This window comes from Leucopleurus acutus (assembly GCF_964270905.1).
Source record: "Leucopleurus acutus genome assembly, chromosome: 5".
Lineage (NCBI taxonomy): Eukaryota > Metazoa > Chordata > Mammalia > Artiodactyla > Delphinidae > Leucopleurus > Leucopleurus acutus.
In genome coordinates, this window is record NC_139147.1 from 5,163,983 (window position 1) to 5,185,967 (window position 21,985).

The 21,985-nt window shown below is 40.1% G+C and overlaps 1 protein-coding gene across 2 annotated transcripts in view; it reads left to right on the forward strand.

Moving 5' to 3' along the window:
- DSCAM (DS cell adhesion molecule) overlaps nt 1-21,985 on the forward strand; it is a gene marked incomplete at both ends in the record, with an annotated part of 750,196 nt that overhangs the window by 471,844 nt on the left and 256,367 nt on the right. For both annotated transcript variants that reach the window (XM_082839812.1, XM_082839811.1), the window contains one exon: nt 11,216-11,335. In XM_082839812.1, coding sequence (XP_082695938.1) covers nt 11,216-11,335 — 120 coding nt within the window. The remainder of the gene's footprint in view (nt 1-11,215; nt 11,336-21,985) is intronic.

The window sequence follows — 21,985 nt, forward strand, 5'->3', positions numbered from 1 at the left end:
ACCAGCCCTAATAAAAAGCCTACAGGTAGCCTTGACAGGATTAAATTTCTTCACTGGTAAATCGACTGCAAGAATAACATTCAGTGTTCTTAAAAGGAAGACAACAAATCCAGACTCGCAATATCATAGCATATCTGCAATGCCTTGGACATAATTACTGGCTATGAGAAGAAATAGGAAAATGTGAGCCATAAATAAAAGGAAAAAAAAGAAAAGAAAAGAAACAGCCTAATGGGCATACAGATGTTAGAATTAGCAGACAGGGTTTTAAAGTAGCTATAATAAGCATTTTCAAAAATTCAAATGAAAAGATGTGTGCAATGAATGAATATATAGGGAATGCAAGAAGAGAAGTATAAAACATTTTTTAAAAAGAAGCAAAAGGAAATTCTAGATCTGAAGAGCACAATATCTGAAATGAGAAATTAACTAGATATATTAAGTGGGATCTTGGATACTGCAGAACAAAGGATAACTGAACTTGAAAAGAGGGCATGAGAAAAATATCCAAATTTTTTAGAGAGAGAAAAGACTTAAAATGGCAAACAATGCCTCAGTGAGCTTGAAGTAATGTCGAGGAGTCCAATATAAATATAGTTAGAGCCTCAGAAAGAAGGGCAGGAAAAGCATAGATCTGCATAGTAATGACTTGAAAATCTTCAAATGTGGTGAAAAATATAAATCTACTGGTCAAAATGATTAATGAAGCTCAAGTAAAATAAGCGCAAAGAAAGAACCATGCCATAGCACATCATAGGGTGTCGATTTTACAGATTTTTGCATAATCTGTCAAACTGTACATTTAAAACCTTGTAAATTTTCTAATATTCAAAATTCTTCAAAAATGAAATAATTTCCTTCACAAAATATTAACTTTCCTGACAATGGAGGAGATGTCATTTATCAAAAGCCGAATGATATTTTGAAAGACATTGCATGAAATAGGTGTCACAGGTTAGTGGCTGGCCTCAATAAAGAGTAGTTTCCCTTCTGGCATTAAGGCTCAATGATTTAAAGTTAAAGGCTCTTATTTGCACTCCTTCCTCACGGGCTGTATCATATTTTATAACACATACAGAAAATATTCTAACTTCAACATGACTTTTAGTAAACATATCTCTTTGTTAATTCTATTTAATGGAATATATAAGGCACATAAGGTACACAACTTTCCTTAGCCCATGCTACAATGGAGATGGGTTTATGATTCATTGAATTAAAATTTAAACCTGGGCCAATTCTTGAGCTCATGTTGCATAGATACCATAATAGATCATCATGCTGATTTCAGAAAATAATCACCTTTAAATAAACCTTAATAAAGTCAAGGCAGCTTTCTCTGGGCCTACTCTTCTTTTAATTACACTTGGAATGGCAATGGCTAAAATGAATTAATTAGATAAGGGTTACAAGATAACCTTAACTCTCTAATGAAGCTTCCTCTATTTTAAAGTCCTTGTCTGTAGCAATCATTATTTTACTTGCTTTTTTCAAAAACTTAACAGTCCCATGAGTTCAGTATTTTCTTGTGTCTTACTTGTCTGCAAAAGAAAACAAAAAAATCACTAAGCTTTATGTCTTCCAAATATCAATGGATAGATATAAACTTTTACACCCACTCCCAAATGACTGCATTTGCTCTGTCCTTCATTGCTTCATCTTTCCCTTATTGCATCATGAAGCAACAAAGGACTTAGCCCATACTCCTAACTGCCAGTCCTGGGGGTAGAGTCACTGGGATGATGAAAGCTCATTTCCTCCCATTGAGAACACCTGCTCCAGTGGGAATGAGGCAGATTCCAGAAGTGAGGGAGAAATCCTGAAGGATTGGAAAATATAGCAAGTAGTTAAGAGGAGAGGAAGGAAGACATCGTGTTCCTGGAAGAAGGTCTGTTACTTGCAATGGCAGGAGGGCTTGACAGGGCAGATACATCTGTGTCTGGGGGAATGGTGTGCAAATGGCAAAATGAAGAAGGGTGAGACCTGAGAGCTAAGTGTGGTCCACATCTTGAAGGCTTTCTGTCCTATGAAAGAGGTCTGGAGGCCATGGAAATTTATGCAGAGATTTAAAGCAGAAAAATCATATGGTTCATGGCAGGACGAGTCACGCATTGGAATAAAATGAGTCTAGGTAGGATGCCTGAAGGGGAGGTCTTTGTAGTCCCCATGAGAAGTGATGATGGCTGGAGCTAAGGTGGTCATAGGATGGGCAAAACAGAAGATACTTGGCAGGATTTAATGGCCAGTTGTGTGAGGGAAATGTGTGAGGGCAATATTTGAGAAGCCTTGAGGACAGATGTGCAAGAATTCTGGCCAAGGACTGTGCTGGGTGTTGGGTTGGGGAGTTGCTCCAGATGTAGAACATTTCACCAACTCATCTGTTTCCCCTCTGCCCTTAGTACACAATGATTGGAGCAGGGCACTTTCTCCCTGCATGACTAATGCCTGCCGTGGGTGACAGCCTCTCTTCTTGTATAGCTAGAGATCAGGCAGCTGCTCTCAGAATTTCAAATTTTAGTTTGAATGGTCAAGAGGTGGAATTTTATCACCACTTCAGCTAGATCACATTCTGGATAAACTAAATAGATCTTTTTTGGTAAAATGAAGAATCTTATTTATTATTGCCATTTGGAATGAAGAGTGTTCCATACTGCACACTGCAGACTCACTAACTTTGGAACATAATCTGTCCTTTGATTCATGAAAAATATGCGAAGATATAGTTGGAGAAACAAAACCCACATAAAAATAGCAAGCCATGTTAGAGAATAATTATATGGATTTTTATTTAAATCTTTAACTCAAATTAGAGAATGTTTTCCTCTTAGGGGCTTTAAAGTTTTCGGCCTGAGATGTAGCTTGGGAAAAGTAGAAATAGAATAAGGAGTTCAGAGACCTTGAAGTTGCCTTGTCTCAGTGAGGGTGGTTGGAAAGTCTCCAAGTGACAGACTGCTAATGACAAGAGCAAAACGACCTCTGATAATGGAGAGGTCAGTGCCGTTTGATAGACTTCATGGAAGGAGTGAGCGCCATCAGCCTTGATGTATAAGTAAGGTCTAGAAAGAAAATAAAACATATAGCAACAGGGCTTCCCTGGTGGCACAGTTGTTGAGAATCCATCTGCCAGTGCACAGGACACGGGTTCAATCCCTGGTCCGGGAAGATCCCACATGCCGTGGAGCAACTAAACCTGTGTGCCACAACTACTACGCCCACGCACCTAGAGCCCGTGCTCCATGGCAAGAGAAGCCACCGCAATGAGAAGCCTGCAGGCAGCAATGAAGACCCAACACAACCAAAAGTAAATAAATTAAATTAATTAATTAAAAATTACAGCAACAACACTGGAACTTTCAGTAAGTAAACCAAGGTCCACATTTTTGCTTGTTCATTTTCTATATGACTTTGGAAACATGATTGAGTTTCTCTGAGTCTCAGTTTCCTCATCTGTAAAATGGAAATACTGAGACTTAGCTCTTGGAATTGCTGAGAGAATTGAATCAGGTAACAATTGCTATGTCCTTAGCACCCAGATAGTAGCAGGGCTCTCCAGTTTCTCTTCATTTAATGAATGAGTGGAAGGAGGACAGAGGCATTCAGACATGTTTTCTGAGGTCAGTGAGGGATAAACAGCACCAGTTAAGACACAGAGACTGTGCCATTATTTATTTATTTTACATCTTTATTGGAGTCTAATTGCTTTACAATGGTGTGTTAGTTTCTGCTTTACACCAAAGTGAATCAGTTATACATATACATATGTTCCCATATCTCTTCCCTTTTGCATCTCCCTCCTTCCCACCCTCCCTATCCCACCCCTCTAGCTGGTCACAAAGCACCGAGCTGATCTCCCTGTGCTATGCGGCTGCTTCCCACTAGCTATCTACCTTACGTTTGGTAGTGTATATATGTCCATGCCACTCTCTCACTTTGTCCCAGCTTACCCTTCCCCCGCCCCATATCCTGAAGTCCATTGTCTAGTAGGTCTGTGTCTTTATTCCCATCCTACCCCTAGGTTCTTCATGACATTTTTTCTTTCTTAGATTCCATATATATGTGTTAGCATACGGTATTTTTTTTTCTCTTTCTGACTTACTTCACTCTGTATGACAGACTCTAGGTCCATCCACCTCACTACAAATAACTCAATTTCGTTTCTTTTTATGGCTGAGTAATATTCCACTGTATATATGTGCCACATCTTCTTTATCCATTCATATGTGATGGACACTTAGGTTGCCTCCATGTCCTGGCTATTGTAAGCAGAGCTGCTGTTGTGCCATTATCATAGTTAGCCCGCCTGCTTGTTGCCTTGAACAAATACATGATTGATGTAGGAAGTGATGGGGAACCTCAGAAGTCCTGGAACTGATTGCCTTTGAGGGTGGGAGACCAGTCTGGTAGCAGTCAGTGGGCTGTGTCTCTACAGATAAGGGAACCCAGGGAAGACTCCTTGGCCTGTCAACTGACCCCCCAGACCCCATCCCTGCTTCCCTCGCCTCTCTTTTTCCTTCCATCCCTATCACAATTTGGACACCTATTAGCTGTGTGATCTTGAGTAAATTCCTTAAGCTATTTTTACCCCAATTTTCTTATTCCTAAAATGGGAAAATAGTTACTAGAGGTTTTCTGAGGGTTAAAAAAAAGAATGCATTTATCACAACACCTGGCACATAATAAGCCAGCAGGTGGTAACTCCCTTTCTGGCTCTTCTTCTGTTTCTCCCTTCCTTCCACTCACATCTGCATGACTTTGGTACATGATTGAGGACACATTACATAGAAGAGGCTGGGGGTAATCCCAAGTATCAGGCAATTAATTAGAATGGTGGCCTAGGGAATACAGTCAAAAAGGTAATAGTGCAATATATTTTTGCAGAAGCTGAAGCAGTGGGGGATAAATTGTGTGTGGAAGGTAGAGGTGATAACTGAGACGTTAAGGCTGAGGTACAGGATAAAAGGGTAGGATTGAAATGGAATTTGGGAACCCAGTTCCTGGTTATTCCTTACACCAGAGTCCTAGGACTTTGGGCCATTGTAAAGCGAAGCACATTTTTATAGTTTGGGTCACTGGGAAGATTTATGAAGACTTAATTTAAAATAAATTCGCTGTTATCATAAGAAGTTAAAAGAAAAAACCCTTGGCACTTATGCACGTGCCTCATGACTTACACTGGCAGTGGAAGGATGATCACCCTAATGTCACACTCAGTTGGGTGACCTTGGCATAGATGAAGCCATTTTGAGGGAAAGGACTGAACTTAATGGCAAAACACGCCTGCCCTTTGGTTCTATTATTGGCTCAGCACCACTGCGAGGAAAGCTACCAGCTCTGTGATTTCCTATCTGCGATTCCAAAGGTCAGTTTTCTTACACTTCTTTATATCTTATGACGGGTCTGTTGTTTCTGGCTTTTAATGGTGAGCTGGCACACAGTGAAACAAACACATTATCTAAAAAGCCCTTACTTGACCTTTATTTGGCAGGAAAAAGAAAACTTATACAAGGCCACTATCTAGTTGCTGTTTGTAGACCCAATTTATGATACTATAGTCATGCTATCATTTTGCTTCATTCATCCATTCATCTCTCCAACAAATACTTGTCAAGCACCTATTTTATAATAGATGCTGTGAGTGCTGGGGGTACCATGGTGATCAACACACAGAGAGCAAGTCCCTGCCCCATAAAACTTAGTAACAACCTAAATGGGAAAAGAATTTGAAAACCAGTAGATACATATGTATATGTATAACTGAATCACTTTGCTGTACACGTGAAACTAACACAACAGTGTTAATCAACTATACTCCAATATAAAGTAAAAAGTTAAAAAAAGAAACTTACATTTTTCAGAGCAGGAGAGAGGCAATGAACACACAAATGATGTCAGGTGTCTACCTGTGGTATAAAAAGTAAAGCTTGATAGGAGGATTGACAGTGATAAGGGAATGGAATTTTCAGATGCACAGGGTAAGCCTTTCTGAAGAGATTTTTGAAAAGAGACTTGACCAAAGTGAGGGAGTGAGTCACAGGTCTCTCTTAGGAAGCGAGTTACAGGCAGAGAGACAAACAGGTACAAAGACCCTGAGTCAGGGGGTGGGTTTTGTGGGTTCAAAGTACAGCAAGAGGCCAGTGTGCTCATTGTTCAGTAGGAGAGAAGTGGGGGGCGGTTATCTATTCTGGGTATGACAGGAAGCCACTGGAGGTTATTTTCCAGTGTCATAAATTAACTCTTACCTAGACTTTGATCAATTACTATCTTGACTAAATGCCATGCAGCAGAGAATGGCAATATTTATCTACACAGGACCCCCATCTTCCGCTGCCACCACCAAGTAGCTTCCGGTTTACCTTCAATAAAACTGAATCTCTGTCCCTGTTGACAGATAGTGAAACCTACATCCATTCTTTGGAAATATATAGCTACTTAGAGGCCATGAGTTCCAAACATAAAACACTGGACTGCACCTAACACTGAAAAATTCCTGTCCTATTATTTACCTGTCCTATTCCTCCCTTAAAAACAGCAAAAATAATTCTTCCCTTTAATAAACAGACCAAAGCCAAAGATCACGTATTTTAAACAACCCTCATCTTAAGCATCATGAAGCAGGCAACTCTCTCAAAGGAATCCCTTCAAGACTTCAGATAGTGTCAGGCTACATGGGTCCCATGACAGGATTTGGGTATTGTAGAACATATATATCTCATGTGACTCTTTTTAGGGGGACAGGAGTATTGCATGTGCATGCAATTATGATTCATAGAAATGTATGGCAACAGTGGCCTGCATTGCCTTTTGGGGATGCGACATAATTATTTGGTTGAACCCGTTCCTTCTATTTCTTTAATCACCCTCATTCCCATTGGAAAAGTCTCTCTATTGGAAAGCCAACTATATTGGTGGATATGTTCACCACAAATAAAGTGTTCTGCAAATAAAAGGAAACCAAAATATAGTTAAAAAAAAAAAAGGAAACCAGCAACTTTGAGGAACTATAACCGAGACAATACAGAGTCTTCAGTCTTTAGGTGCTATCATAAGTTTGGCCAAAATCATGACAGTGCCGACAGCTCTGCATCCTTCCACCTCCAGTTCTGTATCTCGTTGGCCAAAATCCTCCTGCAGTGCTCTGTGCTTTCTTCTGTTAGATGGTGCTTCTAGACCCATACTCCTCAAAGACCTTGTGCATTGAGGTCACTCTGATCTGAGTTATTAACTGAGCCATGCTACTTTGGATAGGGTCTGTTTCCTAGTCTTTAAAACTGGAACAATAATATCCATTTATTGATTTGTCCATTCCACAGATATTTGCAGAATACTTTCTATGTTCCAGCACTGTGTCATGTGCTGGGGTGCAATGGTCTGCAAGAAAGGCATGGTTCTTGTTCTCCCAGGTGTGCAGCCAGCTGTGGGAGATGGGCATTTAAACCAGCAACACCAAACGTGTGGTAAAGGCTATGACATGATAACGCAGGATTCTGTGGAGGCACTCAGTCTTGTCCACAGCATCAGAAAAGGTGTCCCACACTAAGTGAAATTTGAGCTGAGATGTAAATACTACTAACTGATAATTTGTTAAACAAAGAAACACAGAAGCCTACGTGAAGACCCAGGGGGAGCTGGAGAATAGATAGACTGGAGCAAAGCTTACAAGAGGAAATGTCAAGAGATGAACCTGGAGTGCAAGGACCCAAGTCATAAAGAGCCTTCAAAATATCGTAAGGGTTTCAGTTGTGTCAAGGGACAATGCGAAGGCACTGATGATTTTAAGCAGGGAAGTCACATCATGTGATTTCTCTCTTAGAAGGATCTTTCAGGCCACTGTGTGCAGAATGCATTCGAGTGGGCCAGTAGGTAGCAGGTAGACTAGTTAGGAAGCTGTTTCATAAATCCAGATAAGAGCCAGTTTTAGCCTTGTCTCAGGTTAAGTCCCCCTGAAAGCAGAGTGTGAGGTATAGGACTGGCTGTAGATCACTTATTTGAGATGTAATTCCTGGATCCCAGAGTGAAAGAATGAAGGGAAATGAGATTAGGAAAGGAGGGGAAAAATCAGTAAAAGTTGCTTTAATGAGCTAGTTGCTGCTGTGGGCAACTGGGGCTCATTCCTTCTGGGAACCTTCCAAGGCATCACACAGAACAGTTGTTCTCAAAGGTAGTCTCTGGATCTGCAGCCTCAGCGTCACCTGAGAGCTTATTAGAAAAGGCAGTGTCTTGGATCCTGCCTCAGACCTACTGGGTCAAAACTTTTAGGGACAGGGTTCAGCAACTTGGGTTTTAATCAACTCTTCAGGTGATTCTGACACCCTCTGATGTTTGAGAAGCACAGACATAGAGCACACCTTAGAGTTGTCCAATAGGATTGGAGGATGGAGAGGCAGGGCATTTATCCCGACGCCCACCCCTCACTGGTTGCACCCATGAAGGTGAGTGTTTGTTACTTTAGAGAAGGCCCTGAGACAGCAAAGAGAGACTCCTGTTCTTGGTGTGATGCCCTGGCAAAGTGCATGGAGCTGTCCACCCTGCGGTGCTGAAACCAGATGGAGGGAGGAACTTCACCGCACACCCTGTCTACCCATCATGACTAGGACATGGCAATGAAGATGAAGAGAATTTGAGGATATGTGACACATTTGCAAGAAAGAATCATCAGTACCTGATACAAGGAGATTAAAGAGGGGCATATGAAAGATAATTCTCAATTTTATGGGCCATTTCCTTCAGTAATTGCCTTACACTTACAATATGTCAGTGGTTATTTTCCATGTAAACCTCTGTGATCGGTTTTTAAATGATATTGCTTTGGATTAGAACCAAATCGAGGGGAGGGATCATGGATCAATTATAATTAGACATTCTTCCAGAGGAAATGCAAGAGATTAGCTACCCTGCCCATTTGACAAGAGATTCCTTGCTCTTAGCAGAATTTGAGCCCAATAGAATGTACATGATTGCATATTTACCTTCCACCCTGGACAGAATGATTCTGACATGATGCCTTAAACTTTGCAATCTACCCTTGTGGTTGTTAGATTAATTTTACTAGAAAACTTTGCTCTATAAAATCTCCAGCATTTTCTTCCTAGGAATAATTTGCTCACCATGAGACAGACACACCTTGTCACATTTTTTTTTTTTTTTTGTGATACATGGGCCTCTCACTGCTGTGGCCTCTCCTGTTGCATAGCACAGGCTCCGGACGCGCAGGCTCAGTGGCCATGGCTCACGGGCCCAGCCGCTCCACGGCATGTGGGATCCTCCTGGACCGGGGCACGAACCCATGTCCCCTGCATCGGCAGGCAGACTCTCAACCACTGCGCCACCAGGGAAGACCTGGGAACTCATTTTATAGCGTTGGTATGGGGATAACATGAATTAAGATTATAAAAGTTGTCAGAAGTGCCTGGAAGATATGAAGTGTTGTAGGAGTGTTGGTTAATTTAGTAAATGCAGGTGTGTCCAGCTTTAACATCATTAATAAACACAGCTTCCAACGTGCACATTATTTAATTAAATAATTTGCACAACCAATGGGTCTTTTCATAGTGAGCAATTTTATTTCATTTAGGTGGTATTCTGAGACAAATGTAGTCTATAGAATGTAAATATATTTTTTAAAAGTGATAAGGGGGCTTCCCTGGTGGCACAGTGGTTGAGAGTCCACCTGCCGATGCAGGGGACACGGGTTCGTGCCCCGGTCCGGGAAGATCCCACATGCCGCGGAGCTGCTGGGCCCGTGAGCCATGGCCGCTGAGCCTGCACGTCCGGAGCCTGTGCTCCACAACGGAGAGGCCACAACAGTGAGAGGCCTGCGTACCGTAAAAAAAAAAAAAAAAAAAAAAAGAGTTCCCAGTTTACAGATAAGGAAATCGAAGCTAAGAAACATTTGACAGCTTACACAAGATGACCAACCTAGAAGTAGCAAAGTTGGGGATTAAATCCAGGTGTTTAGCCTTTGGTTCTGTGCTCTTAGTCATCACTCTCTGTTGTTTCTTCCAGAAACACAGCAGTGAGTTCCATCTCTAGCTGCTCCTTGTCTTGATTTTATTCCCCCCTCCTTGGCTGTTTGATGGGCAAAGTGATGTTCACTATGGCTCATGCCATTTCAACATGCTCCTAAGATCCTAGCTAGTGTAGACTCTAAACTTCTCCCCAGTCCATTTCATGTGGTGGCTGGAATTCCTATATATCTTTAACACAAAGGACCACATTTTTGCCTCAAAATGAAGAATTCTGGAAATTGCAATGCAGAAAAGATTAGCCTTATCAGGAGTTGTGGAAAGGAGGGGAAGAACTCCCACATTTGCTAAGTATCTGATATATGGTGGACATAATCTATGTCCTCTCACCTAGTCTCGTGACAGTCTCATTGCAAATCCATCCTGTAATTAGTCACTGATCTGCTGGAAAAGATTTCTGGATCCTGAGACCTTTAGATGCTACCTTCCTTAGAAGAATCTGTATCTTCTCTTTAAGAGAAGACTTGAATACTCTTAAAATCACAAGAACAACTCAAAACATTTATGTTCTCTTGGCAGGTACTTTTTAAGCAGAGTGCATGTGTATATTTTGGGTAGGGCTGGTGTTTCTTTCAGCATCTCACAAAACTCACCAAATAAGCAGTTACTTAATCTGTTTTTTTTTTTTTCAAATCGGTACTCTATAAAACCTTCACGGCACCTCCCTTCAACTGGTTTCCATAGTCCCTTTTTGGCTCAGAAGGGTACTGATGTCAGAAATAATGGTCTATGTGTCTTCATCAGATTTTTAGGAAATGTTCAATACCATGTTGTGTTCTTTACTGCCTTTAGGAAGAGACTATTAATTCTCCCTTCATCTCCTGTTAGAGGAAGAATAGATATTGGATGCTTTAAAAACATTTCATACCCAAGAATGGATCCCCGAAGATCTTCCATAACAGATCAAAAACAGAATGTCACATTCCCTTGGTTTAGTCAAGCTGCCACACTCCAGAGTCCAGTGCAAAGCAACTTCCATCTGCATCAGATCATTGATATAATAAGAAAAATCACCTGCACTGAAATTGCTTCCTTAATTGGCCCCTAATTACAAATCCTCTGCTTTATTTTCACATATATGTAAAGCATTCTTTGTACTTTCATGCTTGTTAAAATTCTTGGATTTCTTAAAATCACAGCTTTAATAATCTGCAGTCTTGTCTGAATTACTGGTGGCATTTCTCTCTTTTCAGTTCCTCCCAAGTTTGTGGTTCAGCCACGGGACCAAGACGGGATTTATGGCAAGCCTGTCATCCTCAATTGCTCAGCTGAGGGTTATCCTGTACCCACCATCGTGTGGAAATTCTCTAAAGGTATGAAGTTACTTGATTTGCTTGTTATCTACCAAATGTATGTTATATTCTAAAGGATGAGATGAGCATTTCTTGCAGAGATGTTTCTTACAAATATATACGTCCCCACCTCCACCAAGTGTATCCATCCTTCACATACACCCCTAGTAACCCACCTAAGTGTTTTCATTTGGGCCATGAAATGTTCTTGTATAACATGCCCTTGGAAAGAACAGGTAGGGGAGGCAGTTTATGTAAGTTATTTCAGCACCTGGGAAAGCTCTACCTTGACTACCTGGGAAAGCTCTACCTTGACTACCTATGTTGGATGACCATGATCTGCTTGGGGACCCCTGCAAGCCCATACACATGGAAAAACAAGTATAAATTGTCAGAATTACTCATTGTTGGAAAATTATTTCCCCAGTATTTAGATAAGTAAGGGTAAGTGGCTTTAGAAGGTTAAAATAAAACTACTGGTTGTTTTATTTACCTAGATACCATAGATATAAAAAACTACCTATCATCTCCTTGGTAGTCTCTTTTTAAAAGCAAAATTTCACCCTTAATCTTGCTTTCTCTTCAAAGGCAAAGCAATGTTTCCCAGTATTAAGGTAACACTGTAAACATTACATAAATTAAAATGAGCAGTGTTGGAAACTAATGAGGGAACCATTCTAGACATGGTAAAAATAATTTATTTCTATCTTATCACCTTCTCCAGGAAAGTTTCCTTAGCTATGCTTATGAACATGTTGGAAATACTCTTTCCTTTCTCATTCACATAACTTCCTTCAGTAATTTATTAAACAGGTGAGGGCCAAATATATACTGATAGGATGAACAAACAACAAATAAAGAAATCATGTTTTTTTTTCTAACAATTTTAAGACTTAAGGTATATACTGTGTTGCATTTTCTTATTGTGAAAGTAACAGCAATCAGAGAAAAACAAACGGCATACTTGCCACAGTTCCTTTTGGTGTATTTCCTTTAGGGTGGAGGAGCAGAGGGAGGAAAGAGAGGGATAGATACCACTTGGTTGGGGGGAGAATCAATTAAATTTGTTTTAAATCCCTGAGATTACTCCCCTGTAGCATGCCATATACATTGTCCATGTGAAAAGCACTTTATCCCAAAATAAAAGCCCGTTATTCAGAGTATCTGCCCATGTGACTTTTTATTTGGGGCCATACTTGTAGCCCTATGTTGCATTACATGGAAACAAATAGCATCCATTTGATTTAATGTGCTTTATATCGATGTGCATGGAGTTTATATAGATGTTACAAACATTTCCCATGATGCTTATCTTCTTCAAAATTATTTCGAATGCTTGACATTGTGTGGATGTTCTTTCTTTCTCTTGGGTTGTTTTCCATTTCTCACTATTATGAACACTGCAGAAGTGAACATCCTCGTGTGTTAGTTCAATGTGCATATGTGTGGTTGCTTTCGTTTCCTTTTTTTTTTTTTTTTTTTGAGGAACCTCCATACTGTTCTCCATAGTGGCTGCACCAATTTACATTCCCACCAACAGTGTAGGAGGGTTCCCTTTTCTCCACACCCTCTCCAGCATTTATTGTCTGTTGATTTTTTGATGATGGCCATTCTGACTGGTGTGAGGTGATACATCATTGTAGTTTTGATTTGCATTTCTCTAACAGTTAGTGATGTTGAGTGTCTTTTCATGTGTCTGTTGGCCATCTGTATGTCTTCTTTGGAGAAATGTCTGTATAATCCCTAGAAGTGAAATACTGTGATCACACTGAAGGCTCTTGGTCTGCACTGGACCAGGACACATTGGAAAATATTAGGGCAATTTACACACTGACCAGTAGTATGAAGCTGTGTATGTATTGCACCCTCGCCAACTAGATAGTATCCTTTTTTCCTTAGTCTTTACTATGTGATGGGTGAATTGTTTTAATTTACAAATTCCTGTCTTAATTTACAAATTTAGATTACTAACGATGTTGAAAATGTTTTAGCCTTTGTTTACAGACCATTTCATTTTCCCATTTGGAGAATTTCTCATTCATGTTACTCTCACACTCATCTCCATGTCTCATTTATTTGAAAGAGTGTTTTTCATAGATTAAATAACCCTTTGTCTGTTATGGGTGTTACAGACATCTTATTCCTTCCCATCACTGATGTGCAAATTAAATTATAGAAGCCTTTTTACCTTTGAACTTGATATGCAATTTAAAATCATTAAGAAAAAATTTAAAAATTGCAGCAAACAAATTTTTAAAAGTTAAAATCCCCCTTTAAAAACATCACTCAATGATAACCAAAGATAAATACTGCAAACTTTTTTTTTAAGATATTTTTTTGATGTGGACCATTTTTAAAGTCTTTATTGAATTTGTTAGAATACTGCTTCTCTTTTATGTTTTTGGTTTTGTATTTTTGGGGGCCATGAGGCATGTGGGATCTTAGTTCCCTGATCAGGAATTGAACTTACACCCCCTGCATTGGAAGGTGAAGTCTTAACCACTGGACTGCCAGGGAAGTCCCGATACTGTAAACTTTCATCTAGCTTTTCAGACCTGTCTCCCTGGCAAATATATATATCTGTAGATATATATATAATTTTGTGTTTTTTAAAAAATTGCGAGCATGTGAGTCTTCCTGATCTACAACCTCCTTTCTTCAGTTAATAATAGGCTATGAATGTCTTTCCATGGCAACAAATATGGGTGCTCACTGTGACTTTTTAATGTCTTGTTGAGTTTCTATTCATACATCCATAAATACATCTAACTTCTCTTGCCTTTGTTAGGACTGAATTCAGTGACTTAATGCCACAAGGGTTTACTCCTTCTCATAAGAGGAATCTGGGAGTAGATAGGGCAGGATTAGTTTTTCTCCCCTGAGTCATCAGGGACCCACACTGTTTACATCTATCTCTCTGTCACTCTTCGAAAGCATCTCCCACCATCAGTCAATGGCTACTAAGGTCCAGTGGCCACTTGCACATTTCCATGGACGAGGAAGACCACAGAGATAAGGCTCTCACACCCACCTGAGTCAGTTCCCTCTAAGGACCTCTCCAGACTGTGTGATAAATCAGTTCTGCTCATGTCTCACCGGCCAGGTCAGCCCTCGCCACAGGGGTTCTACAAGTTGTGTTATAGCTAAGCATACGGCCATCGTGACTACAACCCAGGCTATTTCACTAAGGGGGAGGATGGGTGCTTGGCAACCAGGTGTGTCCAACACTACTGTTGGAGATTGTGTTTTTTCCCAGTTTTCACTATTGTAAAAATGTCACAGTGACTTCTATCTCATTGATCTCTATACATGTGTCCATTTTCTCTCTGGTGATAAACTCCTATAAGTAGAATTGTGGTTCAAAGAGTAAGCAATTTCTATAGATTTCAATACGTATGGGCCACTTGTCATCACTTTTTTCATCTACACTCCTTCCCACAGTTTATAGTAGTGCCTGTTTCTTACGATGAGAATAATGCCAGGTATTATGCTTGGTTTTTTAATATTTTTCAATAGAATAGGGGAAATGGTATATTATTATTTTAATCATGCAAGTAGCAAAGATGTTTCTTAAGAAAAATTTAGCCTTGCTTATGGAATATGTTTCCCATAATCAAATAGTCACTAAGAGCATAAGTGCAGTTCTTCTATGTCACACACACACACACACACACACACACACACACACCCCAGACTCAGGCTGTTTCTCCAAGAGATGCAATTTAATCCTGAAGCTTCAGAATTCCAGAGTAAATTGCAGTGGTTTAAGGGCAGCTATTGCAGAAATGAAACAATCTTTCCTGAAAAATAATGTTATTACAGTTTTGACCTTGGGTCTGGATACACAAAGTCTAAGACATTCAATTCTGTCTCCTGATTTTTTTTTTTTACACGAACAAACAAGGCTTCTTGTCAAAAAGAGATTTGAAAAAAAAAATCAGGGTTTAATACCATGGTGGGCCTTACCTGCGCTCACAGAAATCTATAGCTAAGCAAATGTATGTCATTTATAGTGGAGGAAGTGGGTTTCAATTGCCGTCCTGGGAACCTGGACCATCCCCTTGTTAGCTGCTAAAGGGGAAAGAGGGGCTGACTGCACATCTTTTGCTCTCTGGCCATCCAGAAATAGGGCCACTTCTGACCTCCAGGAATGCTTTGGTCAGAGGAATGTCCAAGGACAAGAGTCAGGGCATGCCTGGTGTAGAGAGTGGGAGAGCAGTGGGGAGTAGTTTATATTTAAAATAGGGTTATCAGAGGAGGCCCCAGAAGAAGGTAATGTTTGAGCAGAAACTTAAAAGAAATGGGAGATGAGCCATGTGCATATCTGGGGGGAGCACTGAAGGTCAAGGGGTCAAAGCCGGGGCAGAAGTGGGTTTATACCTGGAATGTTCCAGAAGCACCAAGGTGGACAATGGAGCTGGGTCCTGTTCACTCACTGCAGTGGAGTGAAAGGGAAGGTTCTGGATGTCCCAGCAGGTCAGATTCCTCATCGATGACCTTAAAGATGTGGCTTTGCCTGGCGGGGGTGGGCGGGGGGAATGCAGGCAGTGGATCAGAGTTGTGACAGCGGCGCTCTCCTTTCTTCTGCTGCCCTGCGGACACCAGAACTTAGCAGGCTATTGGAGTAATTAAGAGATGCCATGTGCTCTGCCTAGAGTTTTCAAAGGACCCTGTCGGCCCTAGGTGGAAGGCAGGAATTGCAGCTGGAGACCAGTTAGCAGGCCTTTGCTGTGATGTGGCCTGGACAAGCTGTCAAGAAGGGACGAGTAGTTGATTTCTGAATTCATCTGGCTGATGGACTGGATTGTCGTAGAGAAAGGGAGCAGTCCAACAGGATGCCCGGGTCTTTGAGGACAGTGGAAGTGCTACTTACTGAGACAGAGCAATGTCAGGAGAGCAAATCGGCCCAGGATCAAGATCAGAAGTTTGGGCCTCATTCTCTGTAAACACAACCGAATTCTCAGTATACGCAATGATACCTTTTCTAAGTATCCTAACTTTTTATCAATAAATGCCTTCTCCATGGTCAGGGCTTATCCCTTCCACGTTCTGCTCAGCCAGTGTATGCCCCACTTTGGTATCACCTCAGTTCTATGTTAGATTGATCCCCTGCTCAATGCTAGCCCTTTAGCTACAGTTTTCCAGCGAGGAATATTCCAGGTTCGTTCTTCACAATGGCTTGCCTCTTGCCTTTTTGCACATAAAGAGAGTTTAGCTTGTAAGAGTTGGTAGCTTGCATTATTTCCTGGGAGGGAACAGAAGCTGCCTGATTTCTCCTTAGAAATGACTTTTTTTTTTTTGCCTGCATGCACCAAAGAGCTGACTTTGAAGTCCAGTAAATGTATAGTCTATGCCTTGATGTTATGCATGTGGGGTCACTTTTCCCCCAGATGTGTCATGTGCCTATTTAATATGTAGATTCAAATCATCTTTTATGTAAGAAAATTCTTCTCGAATCATGTCTGTAAATATTTGTTCTCTTCCGTGCTTTGCATTTGTGGGTGTGTATATTCAAAGTTTATCTCAAGTCACAGAAAATATACACACTAAGACAACAGAATGAACTGACTTTGTTCCGAGAGAAGGGGATGGGTGACACCTGGCACCAATTTGGGTCTTTTCAAGGGTTAGGGTGCAGAAGTCATCTTTTTGCAACATGTCAACAAAGTTATGGAATTAATTTCCAGATTTGCTCCCAGGTATTTTTGAAAACATTTTAAGGTGCTCAATAGATTTCTGTCTTTGTTCCTTTAAGATCTGGATATTCTGCTTCTGCCCAGGAGGTAGCATGGTGACCTGGGTCTCTGACTACGGGGCCATCAGATTCCCTTCACCTGTCTTCCAGAGGGTGTCATTTTCTCTCTGATTTTTTAACTGATTTACTCCCATTTTACTTTGTTGGATATTTTCTCATGTTTATTCTCTACATCTTTTTCCCCACAAAGTCTGTTCTCCTTTGTGCTCTCTCCAATTTTGCCTTCATATTGGTGATTTAATATTTTCCCTTCTTTCTCCAGTTCCGCCAGCTCACATTTCATTCTCTCTTGAGCTCTTGCTTCATAGACAAGTAGCTATTTTATTCACAGCTTTCATCTCAATCATGGCGTTCTTCTGAGGAGATTTCATTATACATTTCTGTCTCTATTTTATTCTTCCATTTTCCTTGTAGTATCTTTGCTAGATCCTGGCTTCCTTTTGAGTGCTCACATTTGAAGAAAATGCATATCCCCAGGAACAGATCGCTTTGTGCAAGTATCTGGTTCCTCCCTGAACCCTCCTTCACTGATCTAAGACACACAGCAGGTCCAGAGAAGCTGCTGCCTCACCCGGCCTGTGCACACCATGGTCGCTGATGTCTGTTGCCCCTCAGATGTGCTCCCCGCTTTCACGAAGCATAAGCTGCTGATGCTTGCTCAGAGTCCCAGCCGTGGTCCATCTCGCCTTGTCTTTCTGCATGTACCTTTTTTTTTTTAACATCTTTATTGGAGTATAATTGCTTTACAATGGTGTGTTAGTTTCTGCTTTATAACAAAGTGAATCAGCTATACATATATCCCCATATCTCTTGCGTCTCCCTCCCTCCCACCCTCCCTCTGCCACCCCTCTAGGTGGTCACAAAGCACCGAGCTGATCTCGCTGTGCTATGCGGCTGCTTCCCATTAGCTATCTATTTTACGTTTGGCAGTGTATATATGTCCATGCCGCTCTCTCACTTTGTCCCAGCTTACCCTTGCCCCTCCCCATAACCTCAAGTCCATTCTCTAGTAGGTCTGTGTCTTTATTTCCGTCTTACCCCTAGGTTCTTCATAACTTTTTTTTTCTTAGATTCCATATATATGTGTTAGCATAGGGTATTTGTTTTCCTCTTTCTGACTTACTTCACTCTGTATGACAGACTCTAGGTCTATCCACCTCATTACAAATAGCTCAATTTCGTTTCTTTTTATGGCTGAGTAATATTCCATTGTATATATGTGCCACATCTTCTTTATCCATTCATCCAATGATGGACACTTAGGTTGCTTCCATCTCCTGGCTATTGTAAATAGAGCTGCAATGAACATTTTCGTACATGACTCTTTTTGAATTATGGTTTTCTCAGGGTATATGCCCAGTAGTGGGATTGCTGGGTCGTATGGTAGTTCTATTTGTAGTTTTTTAAGGAACCTCCATACTGTTCTCCATAGTGGCTGTACCAATTCACATTCCCACCAGCAGTGCAAGAGTGTTCCCTTTTCTCCACACCCTCTCCAGCATTTATTGTTTCTAGATTTTTTGATGATGGCCATTCTGACCGGTGTGAGATGATATCTCATTGTAGTTTTGATTTGCATTTCTCTAATGATTAATGATGTTGAGCATTCTTTCACGTGTTTGTTGGCAATCTGTATATCTTCTTTGGAGAAATGTCTATTTAGGTCTTCTGCCCATTTTTGGATTGGGTTGTTTGTTTTTTTTGATATTGAACGCATGAGCTGCTTGTAAATTTTGGAGATTAATTCTTTGTCAGTTGCTTCATTTGCAGATATTTTCTCCCATTCTGAGGGTTGTCTTTTGGTCCTGTTTATGGTTTCCTTTGCTGTGCAAAAGCTTTTAAGTTTCATTAGGTCCCATTTGTTTATTTTTGTTTTTATTTCCATTTCTCTAGGAGGTGGGTAAAAAAGGATCTTGCTGTAATTTATGTCATAGAGTGTTCTGCCTATGTTTTCCTCTAAGAGTTTGATAGTTTCTGGCCTTACATTTAGGCCTTTAATCCACTTTGAGCTTATTTTTCTGAAAAACTGAAACCATTTCCACTAAGATCAGGAACAAGACAAGGTTGCCCACTCTCACCACTATTATTCAACATAGTTTTGGAAGTTTTAGCCACAGCAATCAGAGAAGAAAAAGAAATAAAAGGAATCCAAATTGGAAAAGAAGAAGTAAAGCTGTCAGTGTTTGCAGATGACATGATACTATACATAGAGAATCCCAAAGATGCTACCAGAAAACTACTAGAGCTAATCAATGAATTTGGTAAAGTAGCAGGATACAAAATTAAGGCACAGAAATCTCTTGCATTCCTATACACTAATGATGAAAAATCTGAAAGTGAGATTAAGGAAACACTCCCATTTACCATTGCAACAAAAAGAATAAGATATCTAGGAATAAACCTACCTAAGGAGACAAAAGAACTGAATGCAGAAAATTATAAGACACTGATGAAAGAAATTAAAGATGATACAAACAGATGGAGAGATATACCATGTTCTTGGATTGGAAGAATCAACATTGTGAAAATGACCCTACTACCCAAAGCAATCTACAGATTCAATGCAATCCCTATCAAACTACCAATGGCATTTTTCACAGAACTAGAACAAAAAAATTCACAATTTGTATGGAAACACAAAAGACTCCGAATAGCCAAACGAATCTTGAGAACGAAAAACAGAGCTAGAGGAATCAGGCTCCCTGACTTCAGACTATACTACAAAGCTACAGTAATCAAGACAGTATGGTACTGGCACAAAAACAGAAATATTGATCAATGGAACAGGATAGAAAACCCAGAGATAAACCCATGCACATATGATCACATTATCTTTGATAAAGGAGGCAAGAATATACAGTGGAGAAAAGACAGCCTCTTCAATAAGTGGTGCTGGGAAAACTGGACAGGTATCTGTAAAAGTATGAGATTAGAACACTCCCTAACACAATGCACGTACCTTTGCTCAGTGTACACTGTTGTCTGCCCCATCACCTATTTTGTGGTTGAAGTTTTAGCTATTTCCTAATTTCATGCATAAAAGAGTTTGCATTTTCTATTTCTCTTTCTCCCATTTGCTTTTTTATGATTTCCAGGAAGAAAAGAAATGCTGTTTTTTAAAAAAATTTGTTTTCTTTTTTTATACAACAGGTTCTTATTAGTTATCTATTTTATACATATTAGTGTATTTATGTCAATCCCAATCTCCCAATTCATCCCAGCACCACCACCCACCCACCCCTGCTTTCCCCACTTGGTGTCCATACGTTTGTTCTCTACATCTGTGTCTCTATTTCTGCCTTGCAAACTGATTCATCTGTACCATATTTCTAGATTCCACATATATGTGTTAATATACAATATTTGTTTTTCTCTTTCTGACTTACTTCACTCTGTATGACAGTCTCTGGGTCCATCCATATCTCTACAAATGACCCAATTTCGTTCCTTTTTATGGCTGAGTAATATTCCACTGTATTTATGTACCACATCATTTTTATCCATTCGTCTGTTGATGGGCATTTAGGTTGCTTCCATGACCTGGCTATTGTAAATAGTGCTGCAATGAACGTTGGGGTGCATGTGTCTTTTTTTTTTAACATCTTTAATGGAGTATAATTGCTTTACAAATTCATGTGTCTTTTTGAATTACGGTTTTCTCTGGGTATATGCCCAGGAGTGGTATTGCTGGGTCATATGGTAATTCTATATTTAGTTTTTTAGGAAACCTCCATACTGTTCTAATGCTGGTTTTATGCTACCATCTTTAAACCCTTTGAACTTAAATCCTATTGTTTATGTATTAAGGTTTATTAAATTTGAACTTTACTTCAGAAAAATAAAGGAGAAGTAGTAGAAATCATCAGTTAAGAGAGTGGGCTGAGTGCAAACCCCAGACACACACCATCTGTCTGTGTTACTCCAGGAAAATTACTTAGCCTGCATGAACCACAGATTCCTCATATGAGAAGCAAATGAAATAAGGGGAGTAATGTGATGATTTAATAAGATGGTTCATAGAAAGCATTTATTATGGTGCCTGGCATAGCAATTAGTCAATACACGTTCGCTGTTATCATCATCATCACTGTCGTCATCACCTCAGCTCACACAGTTACTCAATTGTACTAAAGCCATTTATTTCCTAGCCCAACCTTTTCCCACTAACTTTAATTCCTTTATAGTCTATGAAAGAAATGTGTCTGCTGAAATCCATCTTTTATCCCTCTCTCTCTTGCACTATCTGTCTGGCATCAGGACCGTGCATACTAGAAGTTTATCTCTTCCTAATATGTTTTAATATCTCATACAGCACTCCTCCCCTCATTGTTTTTTCTTTTTCAAAAATGTCCTAGATTTCTCACATGGATTTTTATTTGCATATTTCTTCTAGATGCAAGTTAGGCTAATTTTATCAAGTTCCAAAAAAATATTCTGAAAATTTTGGAACACTGTAATAAATGTAAAGGTTAGCATGGAGAACATCAATATCATTAAACTATTGATCCTTCCCTGCCAATATCATGGACAGTCTTTCCATTTATTCAAATCTTTTTATATGCCCATTATAAATTCTCTTGCTTTCTTACTATGGTCTGTGGTAGTGAGTATTTATAAGCTTCTGCCAATAGTTCTTTTTGATCCTCTTTGGTTTTCTGGGTGGAAAGGTGTTACATCTATAGCCAGTTTTTGTTGACTCTCTGCAGCTGTCCGTGTCTCTTTCTTTTCCAAGCAAGGGAGAAGTGCTCCTTAATCTGGGGGGAGTTCCTATCTTCTTCCACTCTCTAGTACATAGAGAGGCTGCAGTGGGATAGGACCCCCTATTTCCTGCCTATTTCTCTCACCCCCTCCCTGTGCCCTTCCTTCTCTGACCTGTAGCACATTCACATGAGACCAAAGTTTCCTCAACTGCAGTT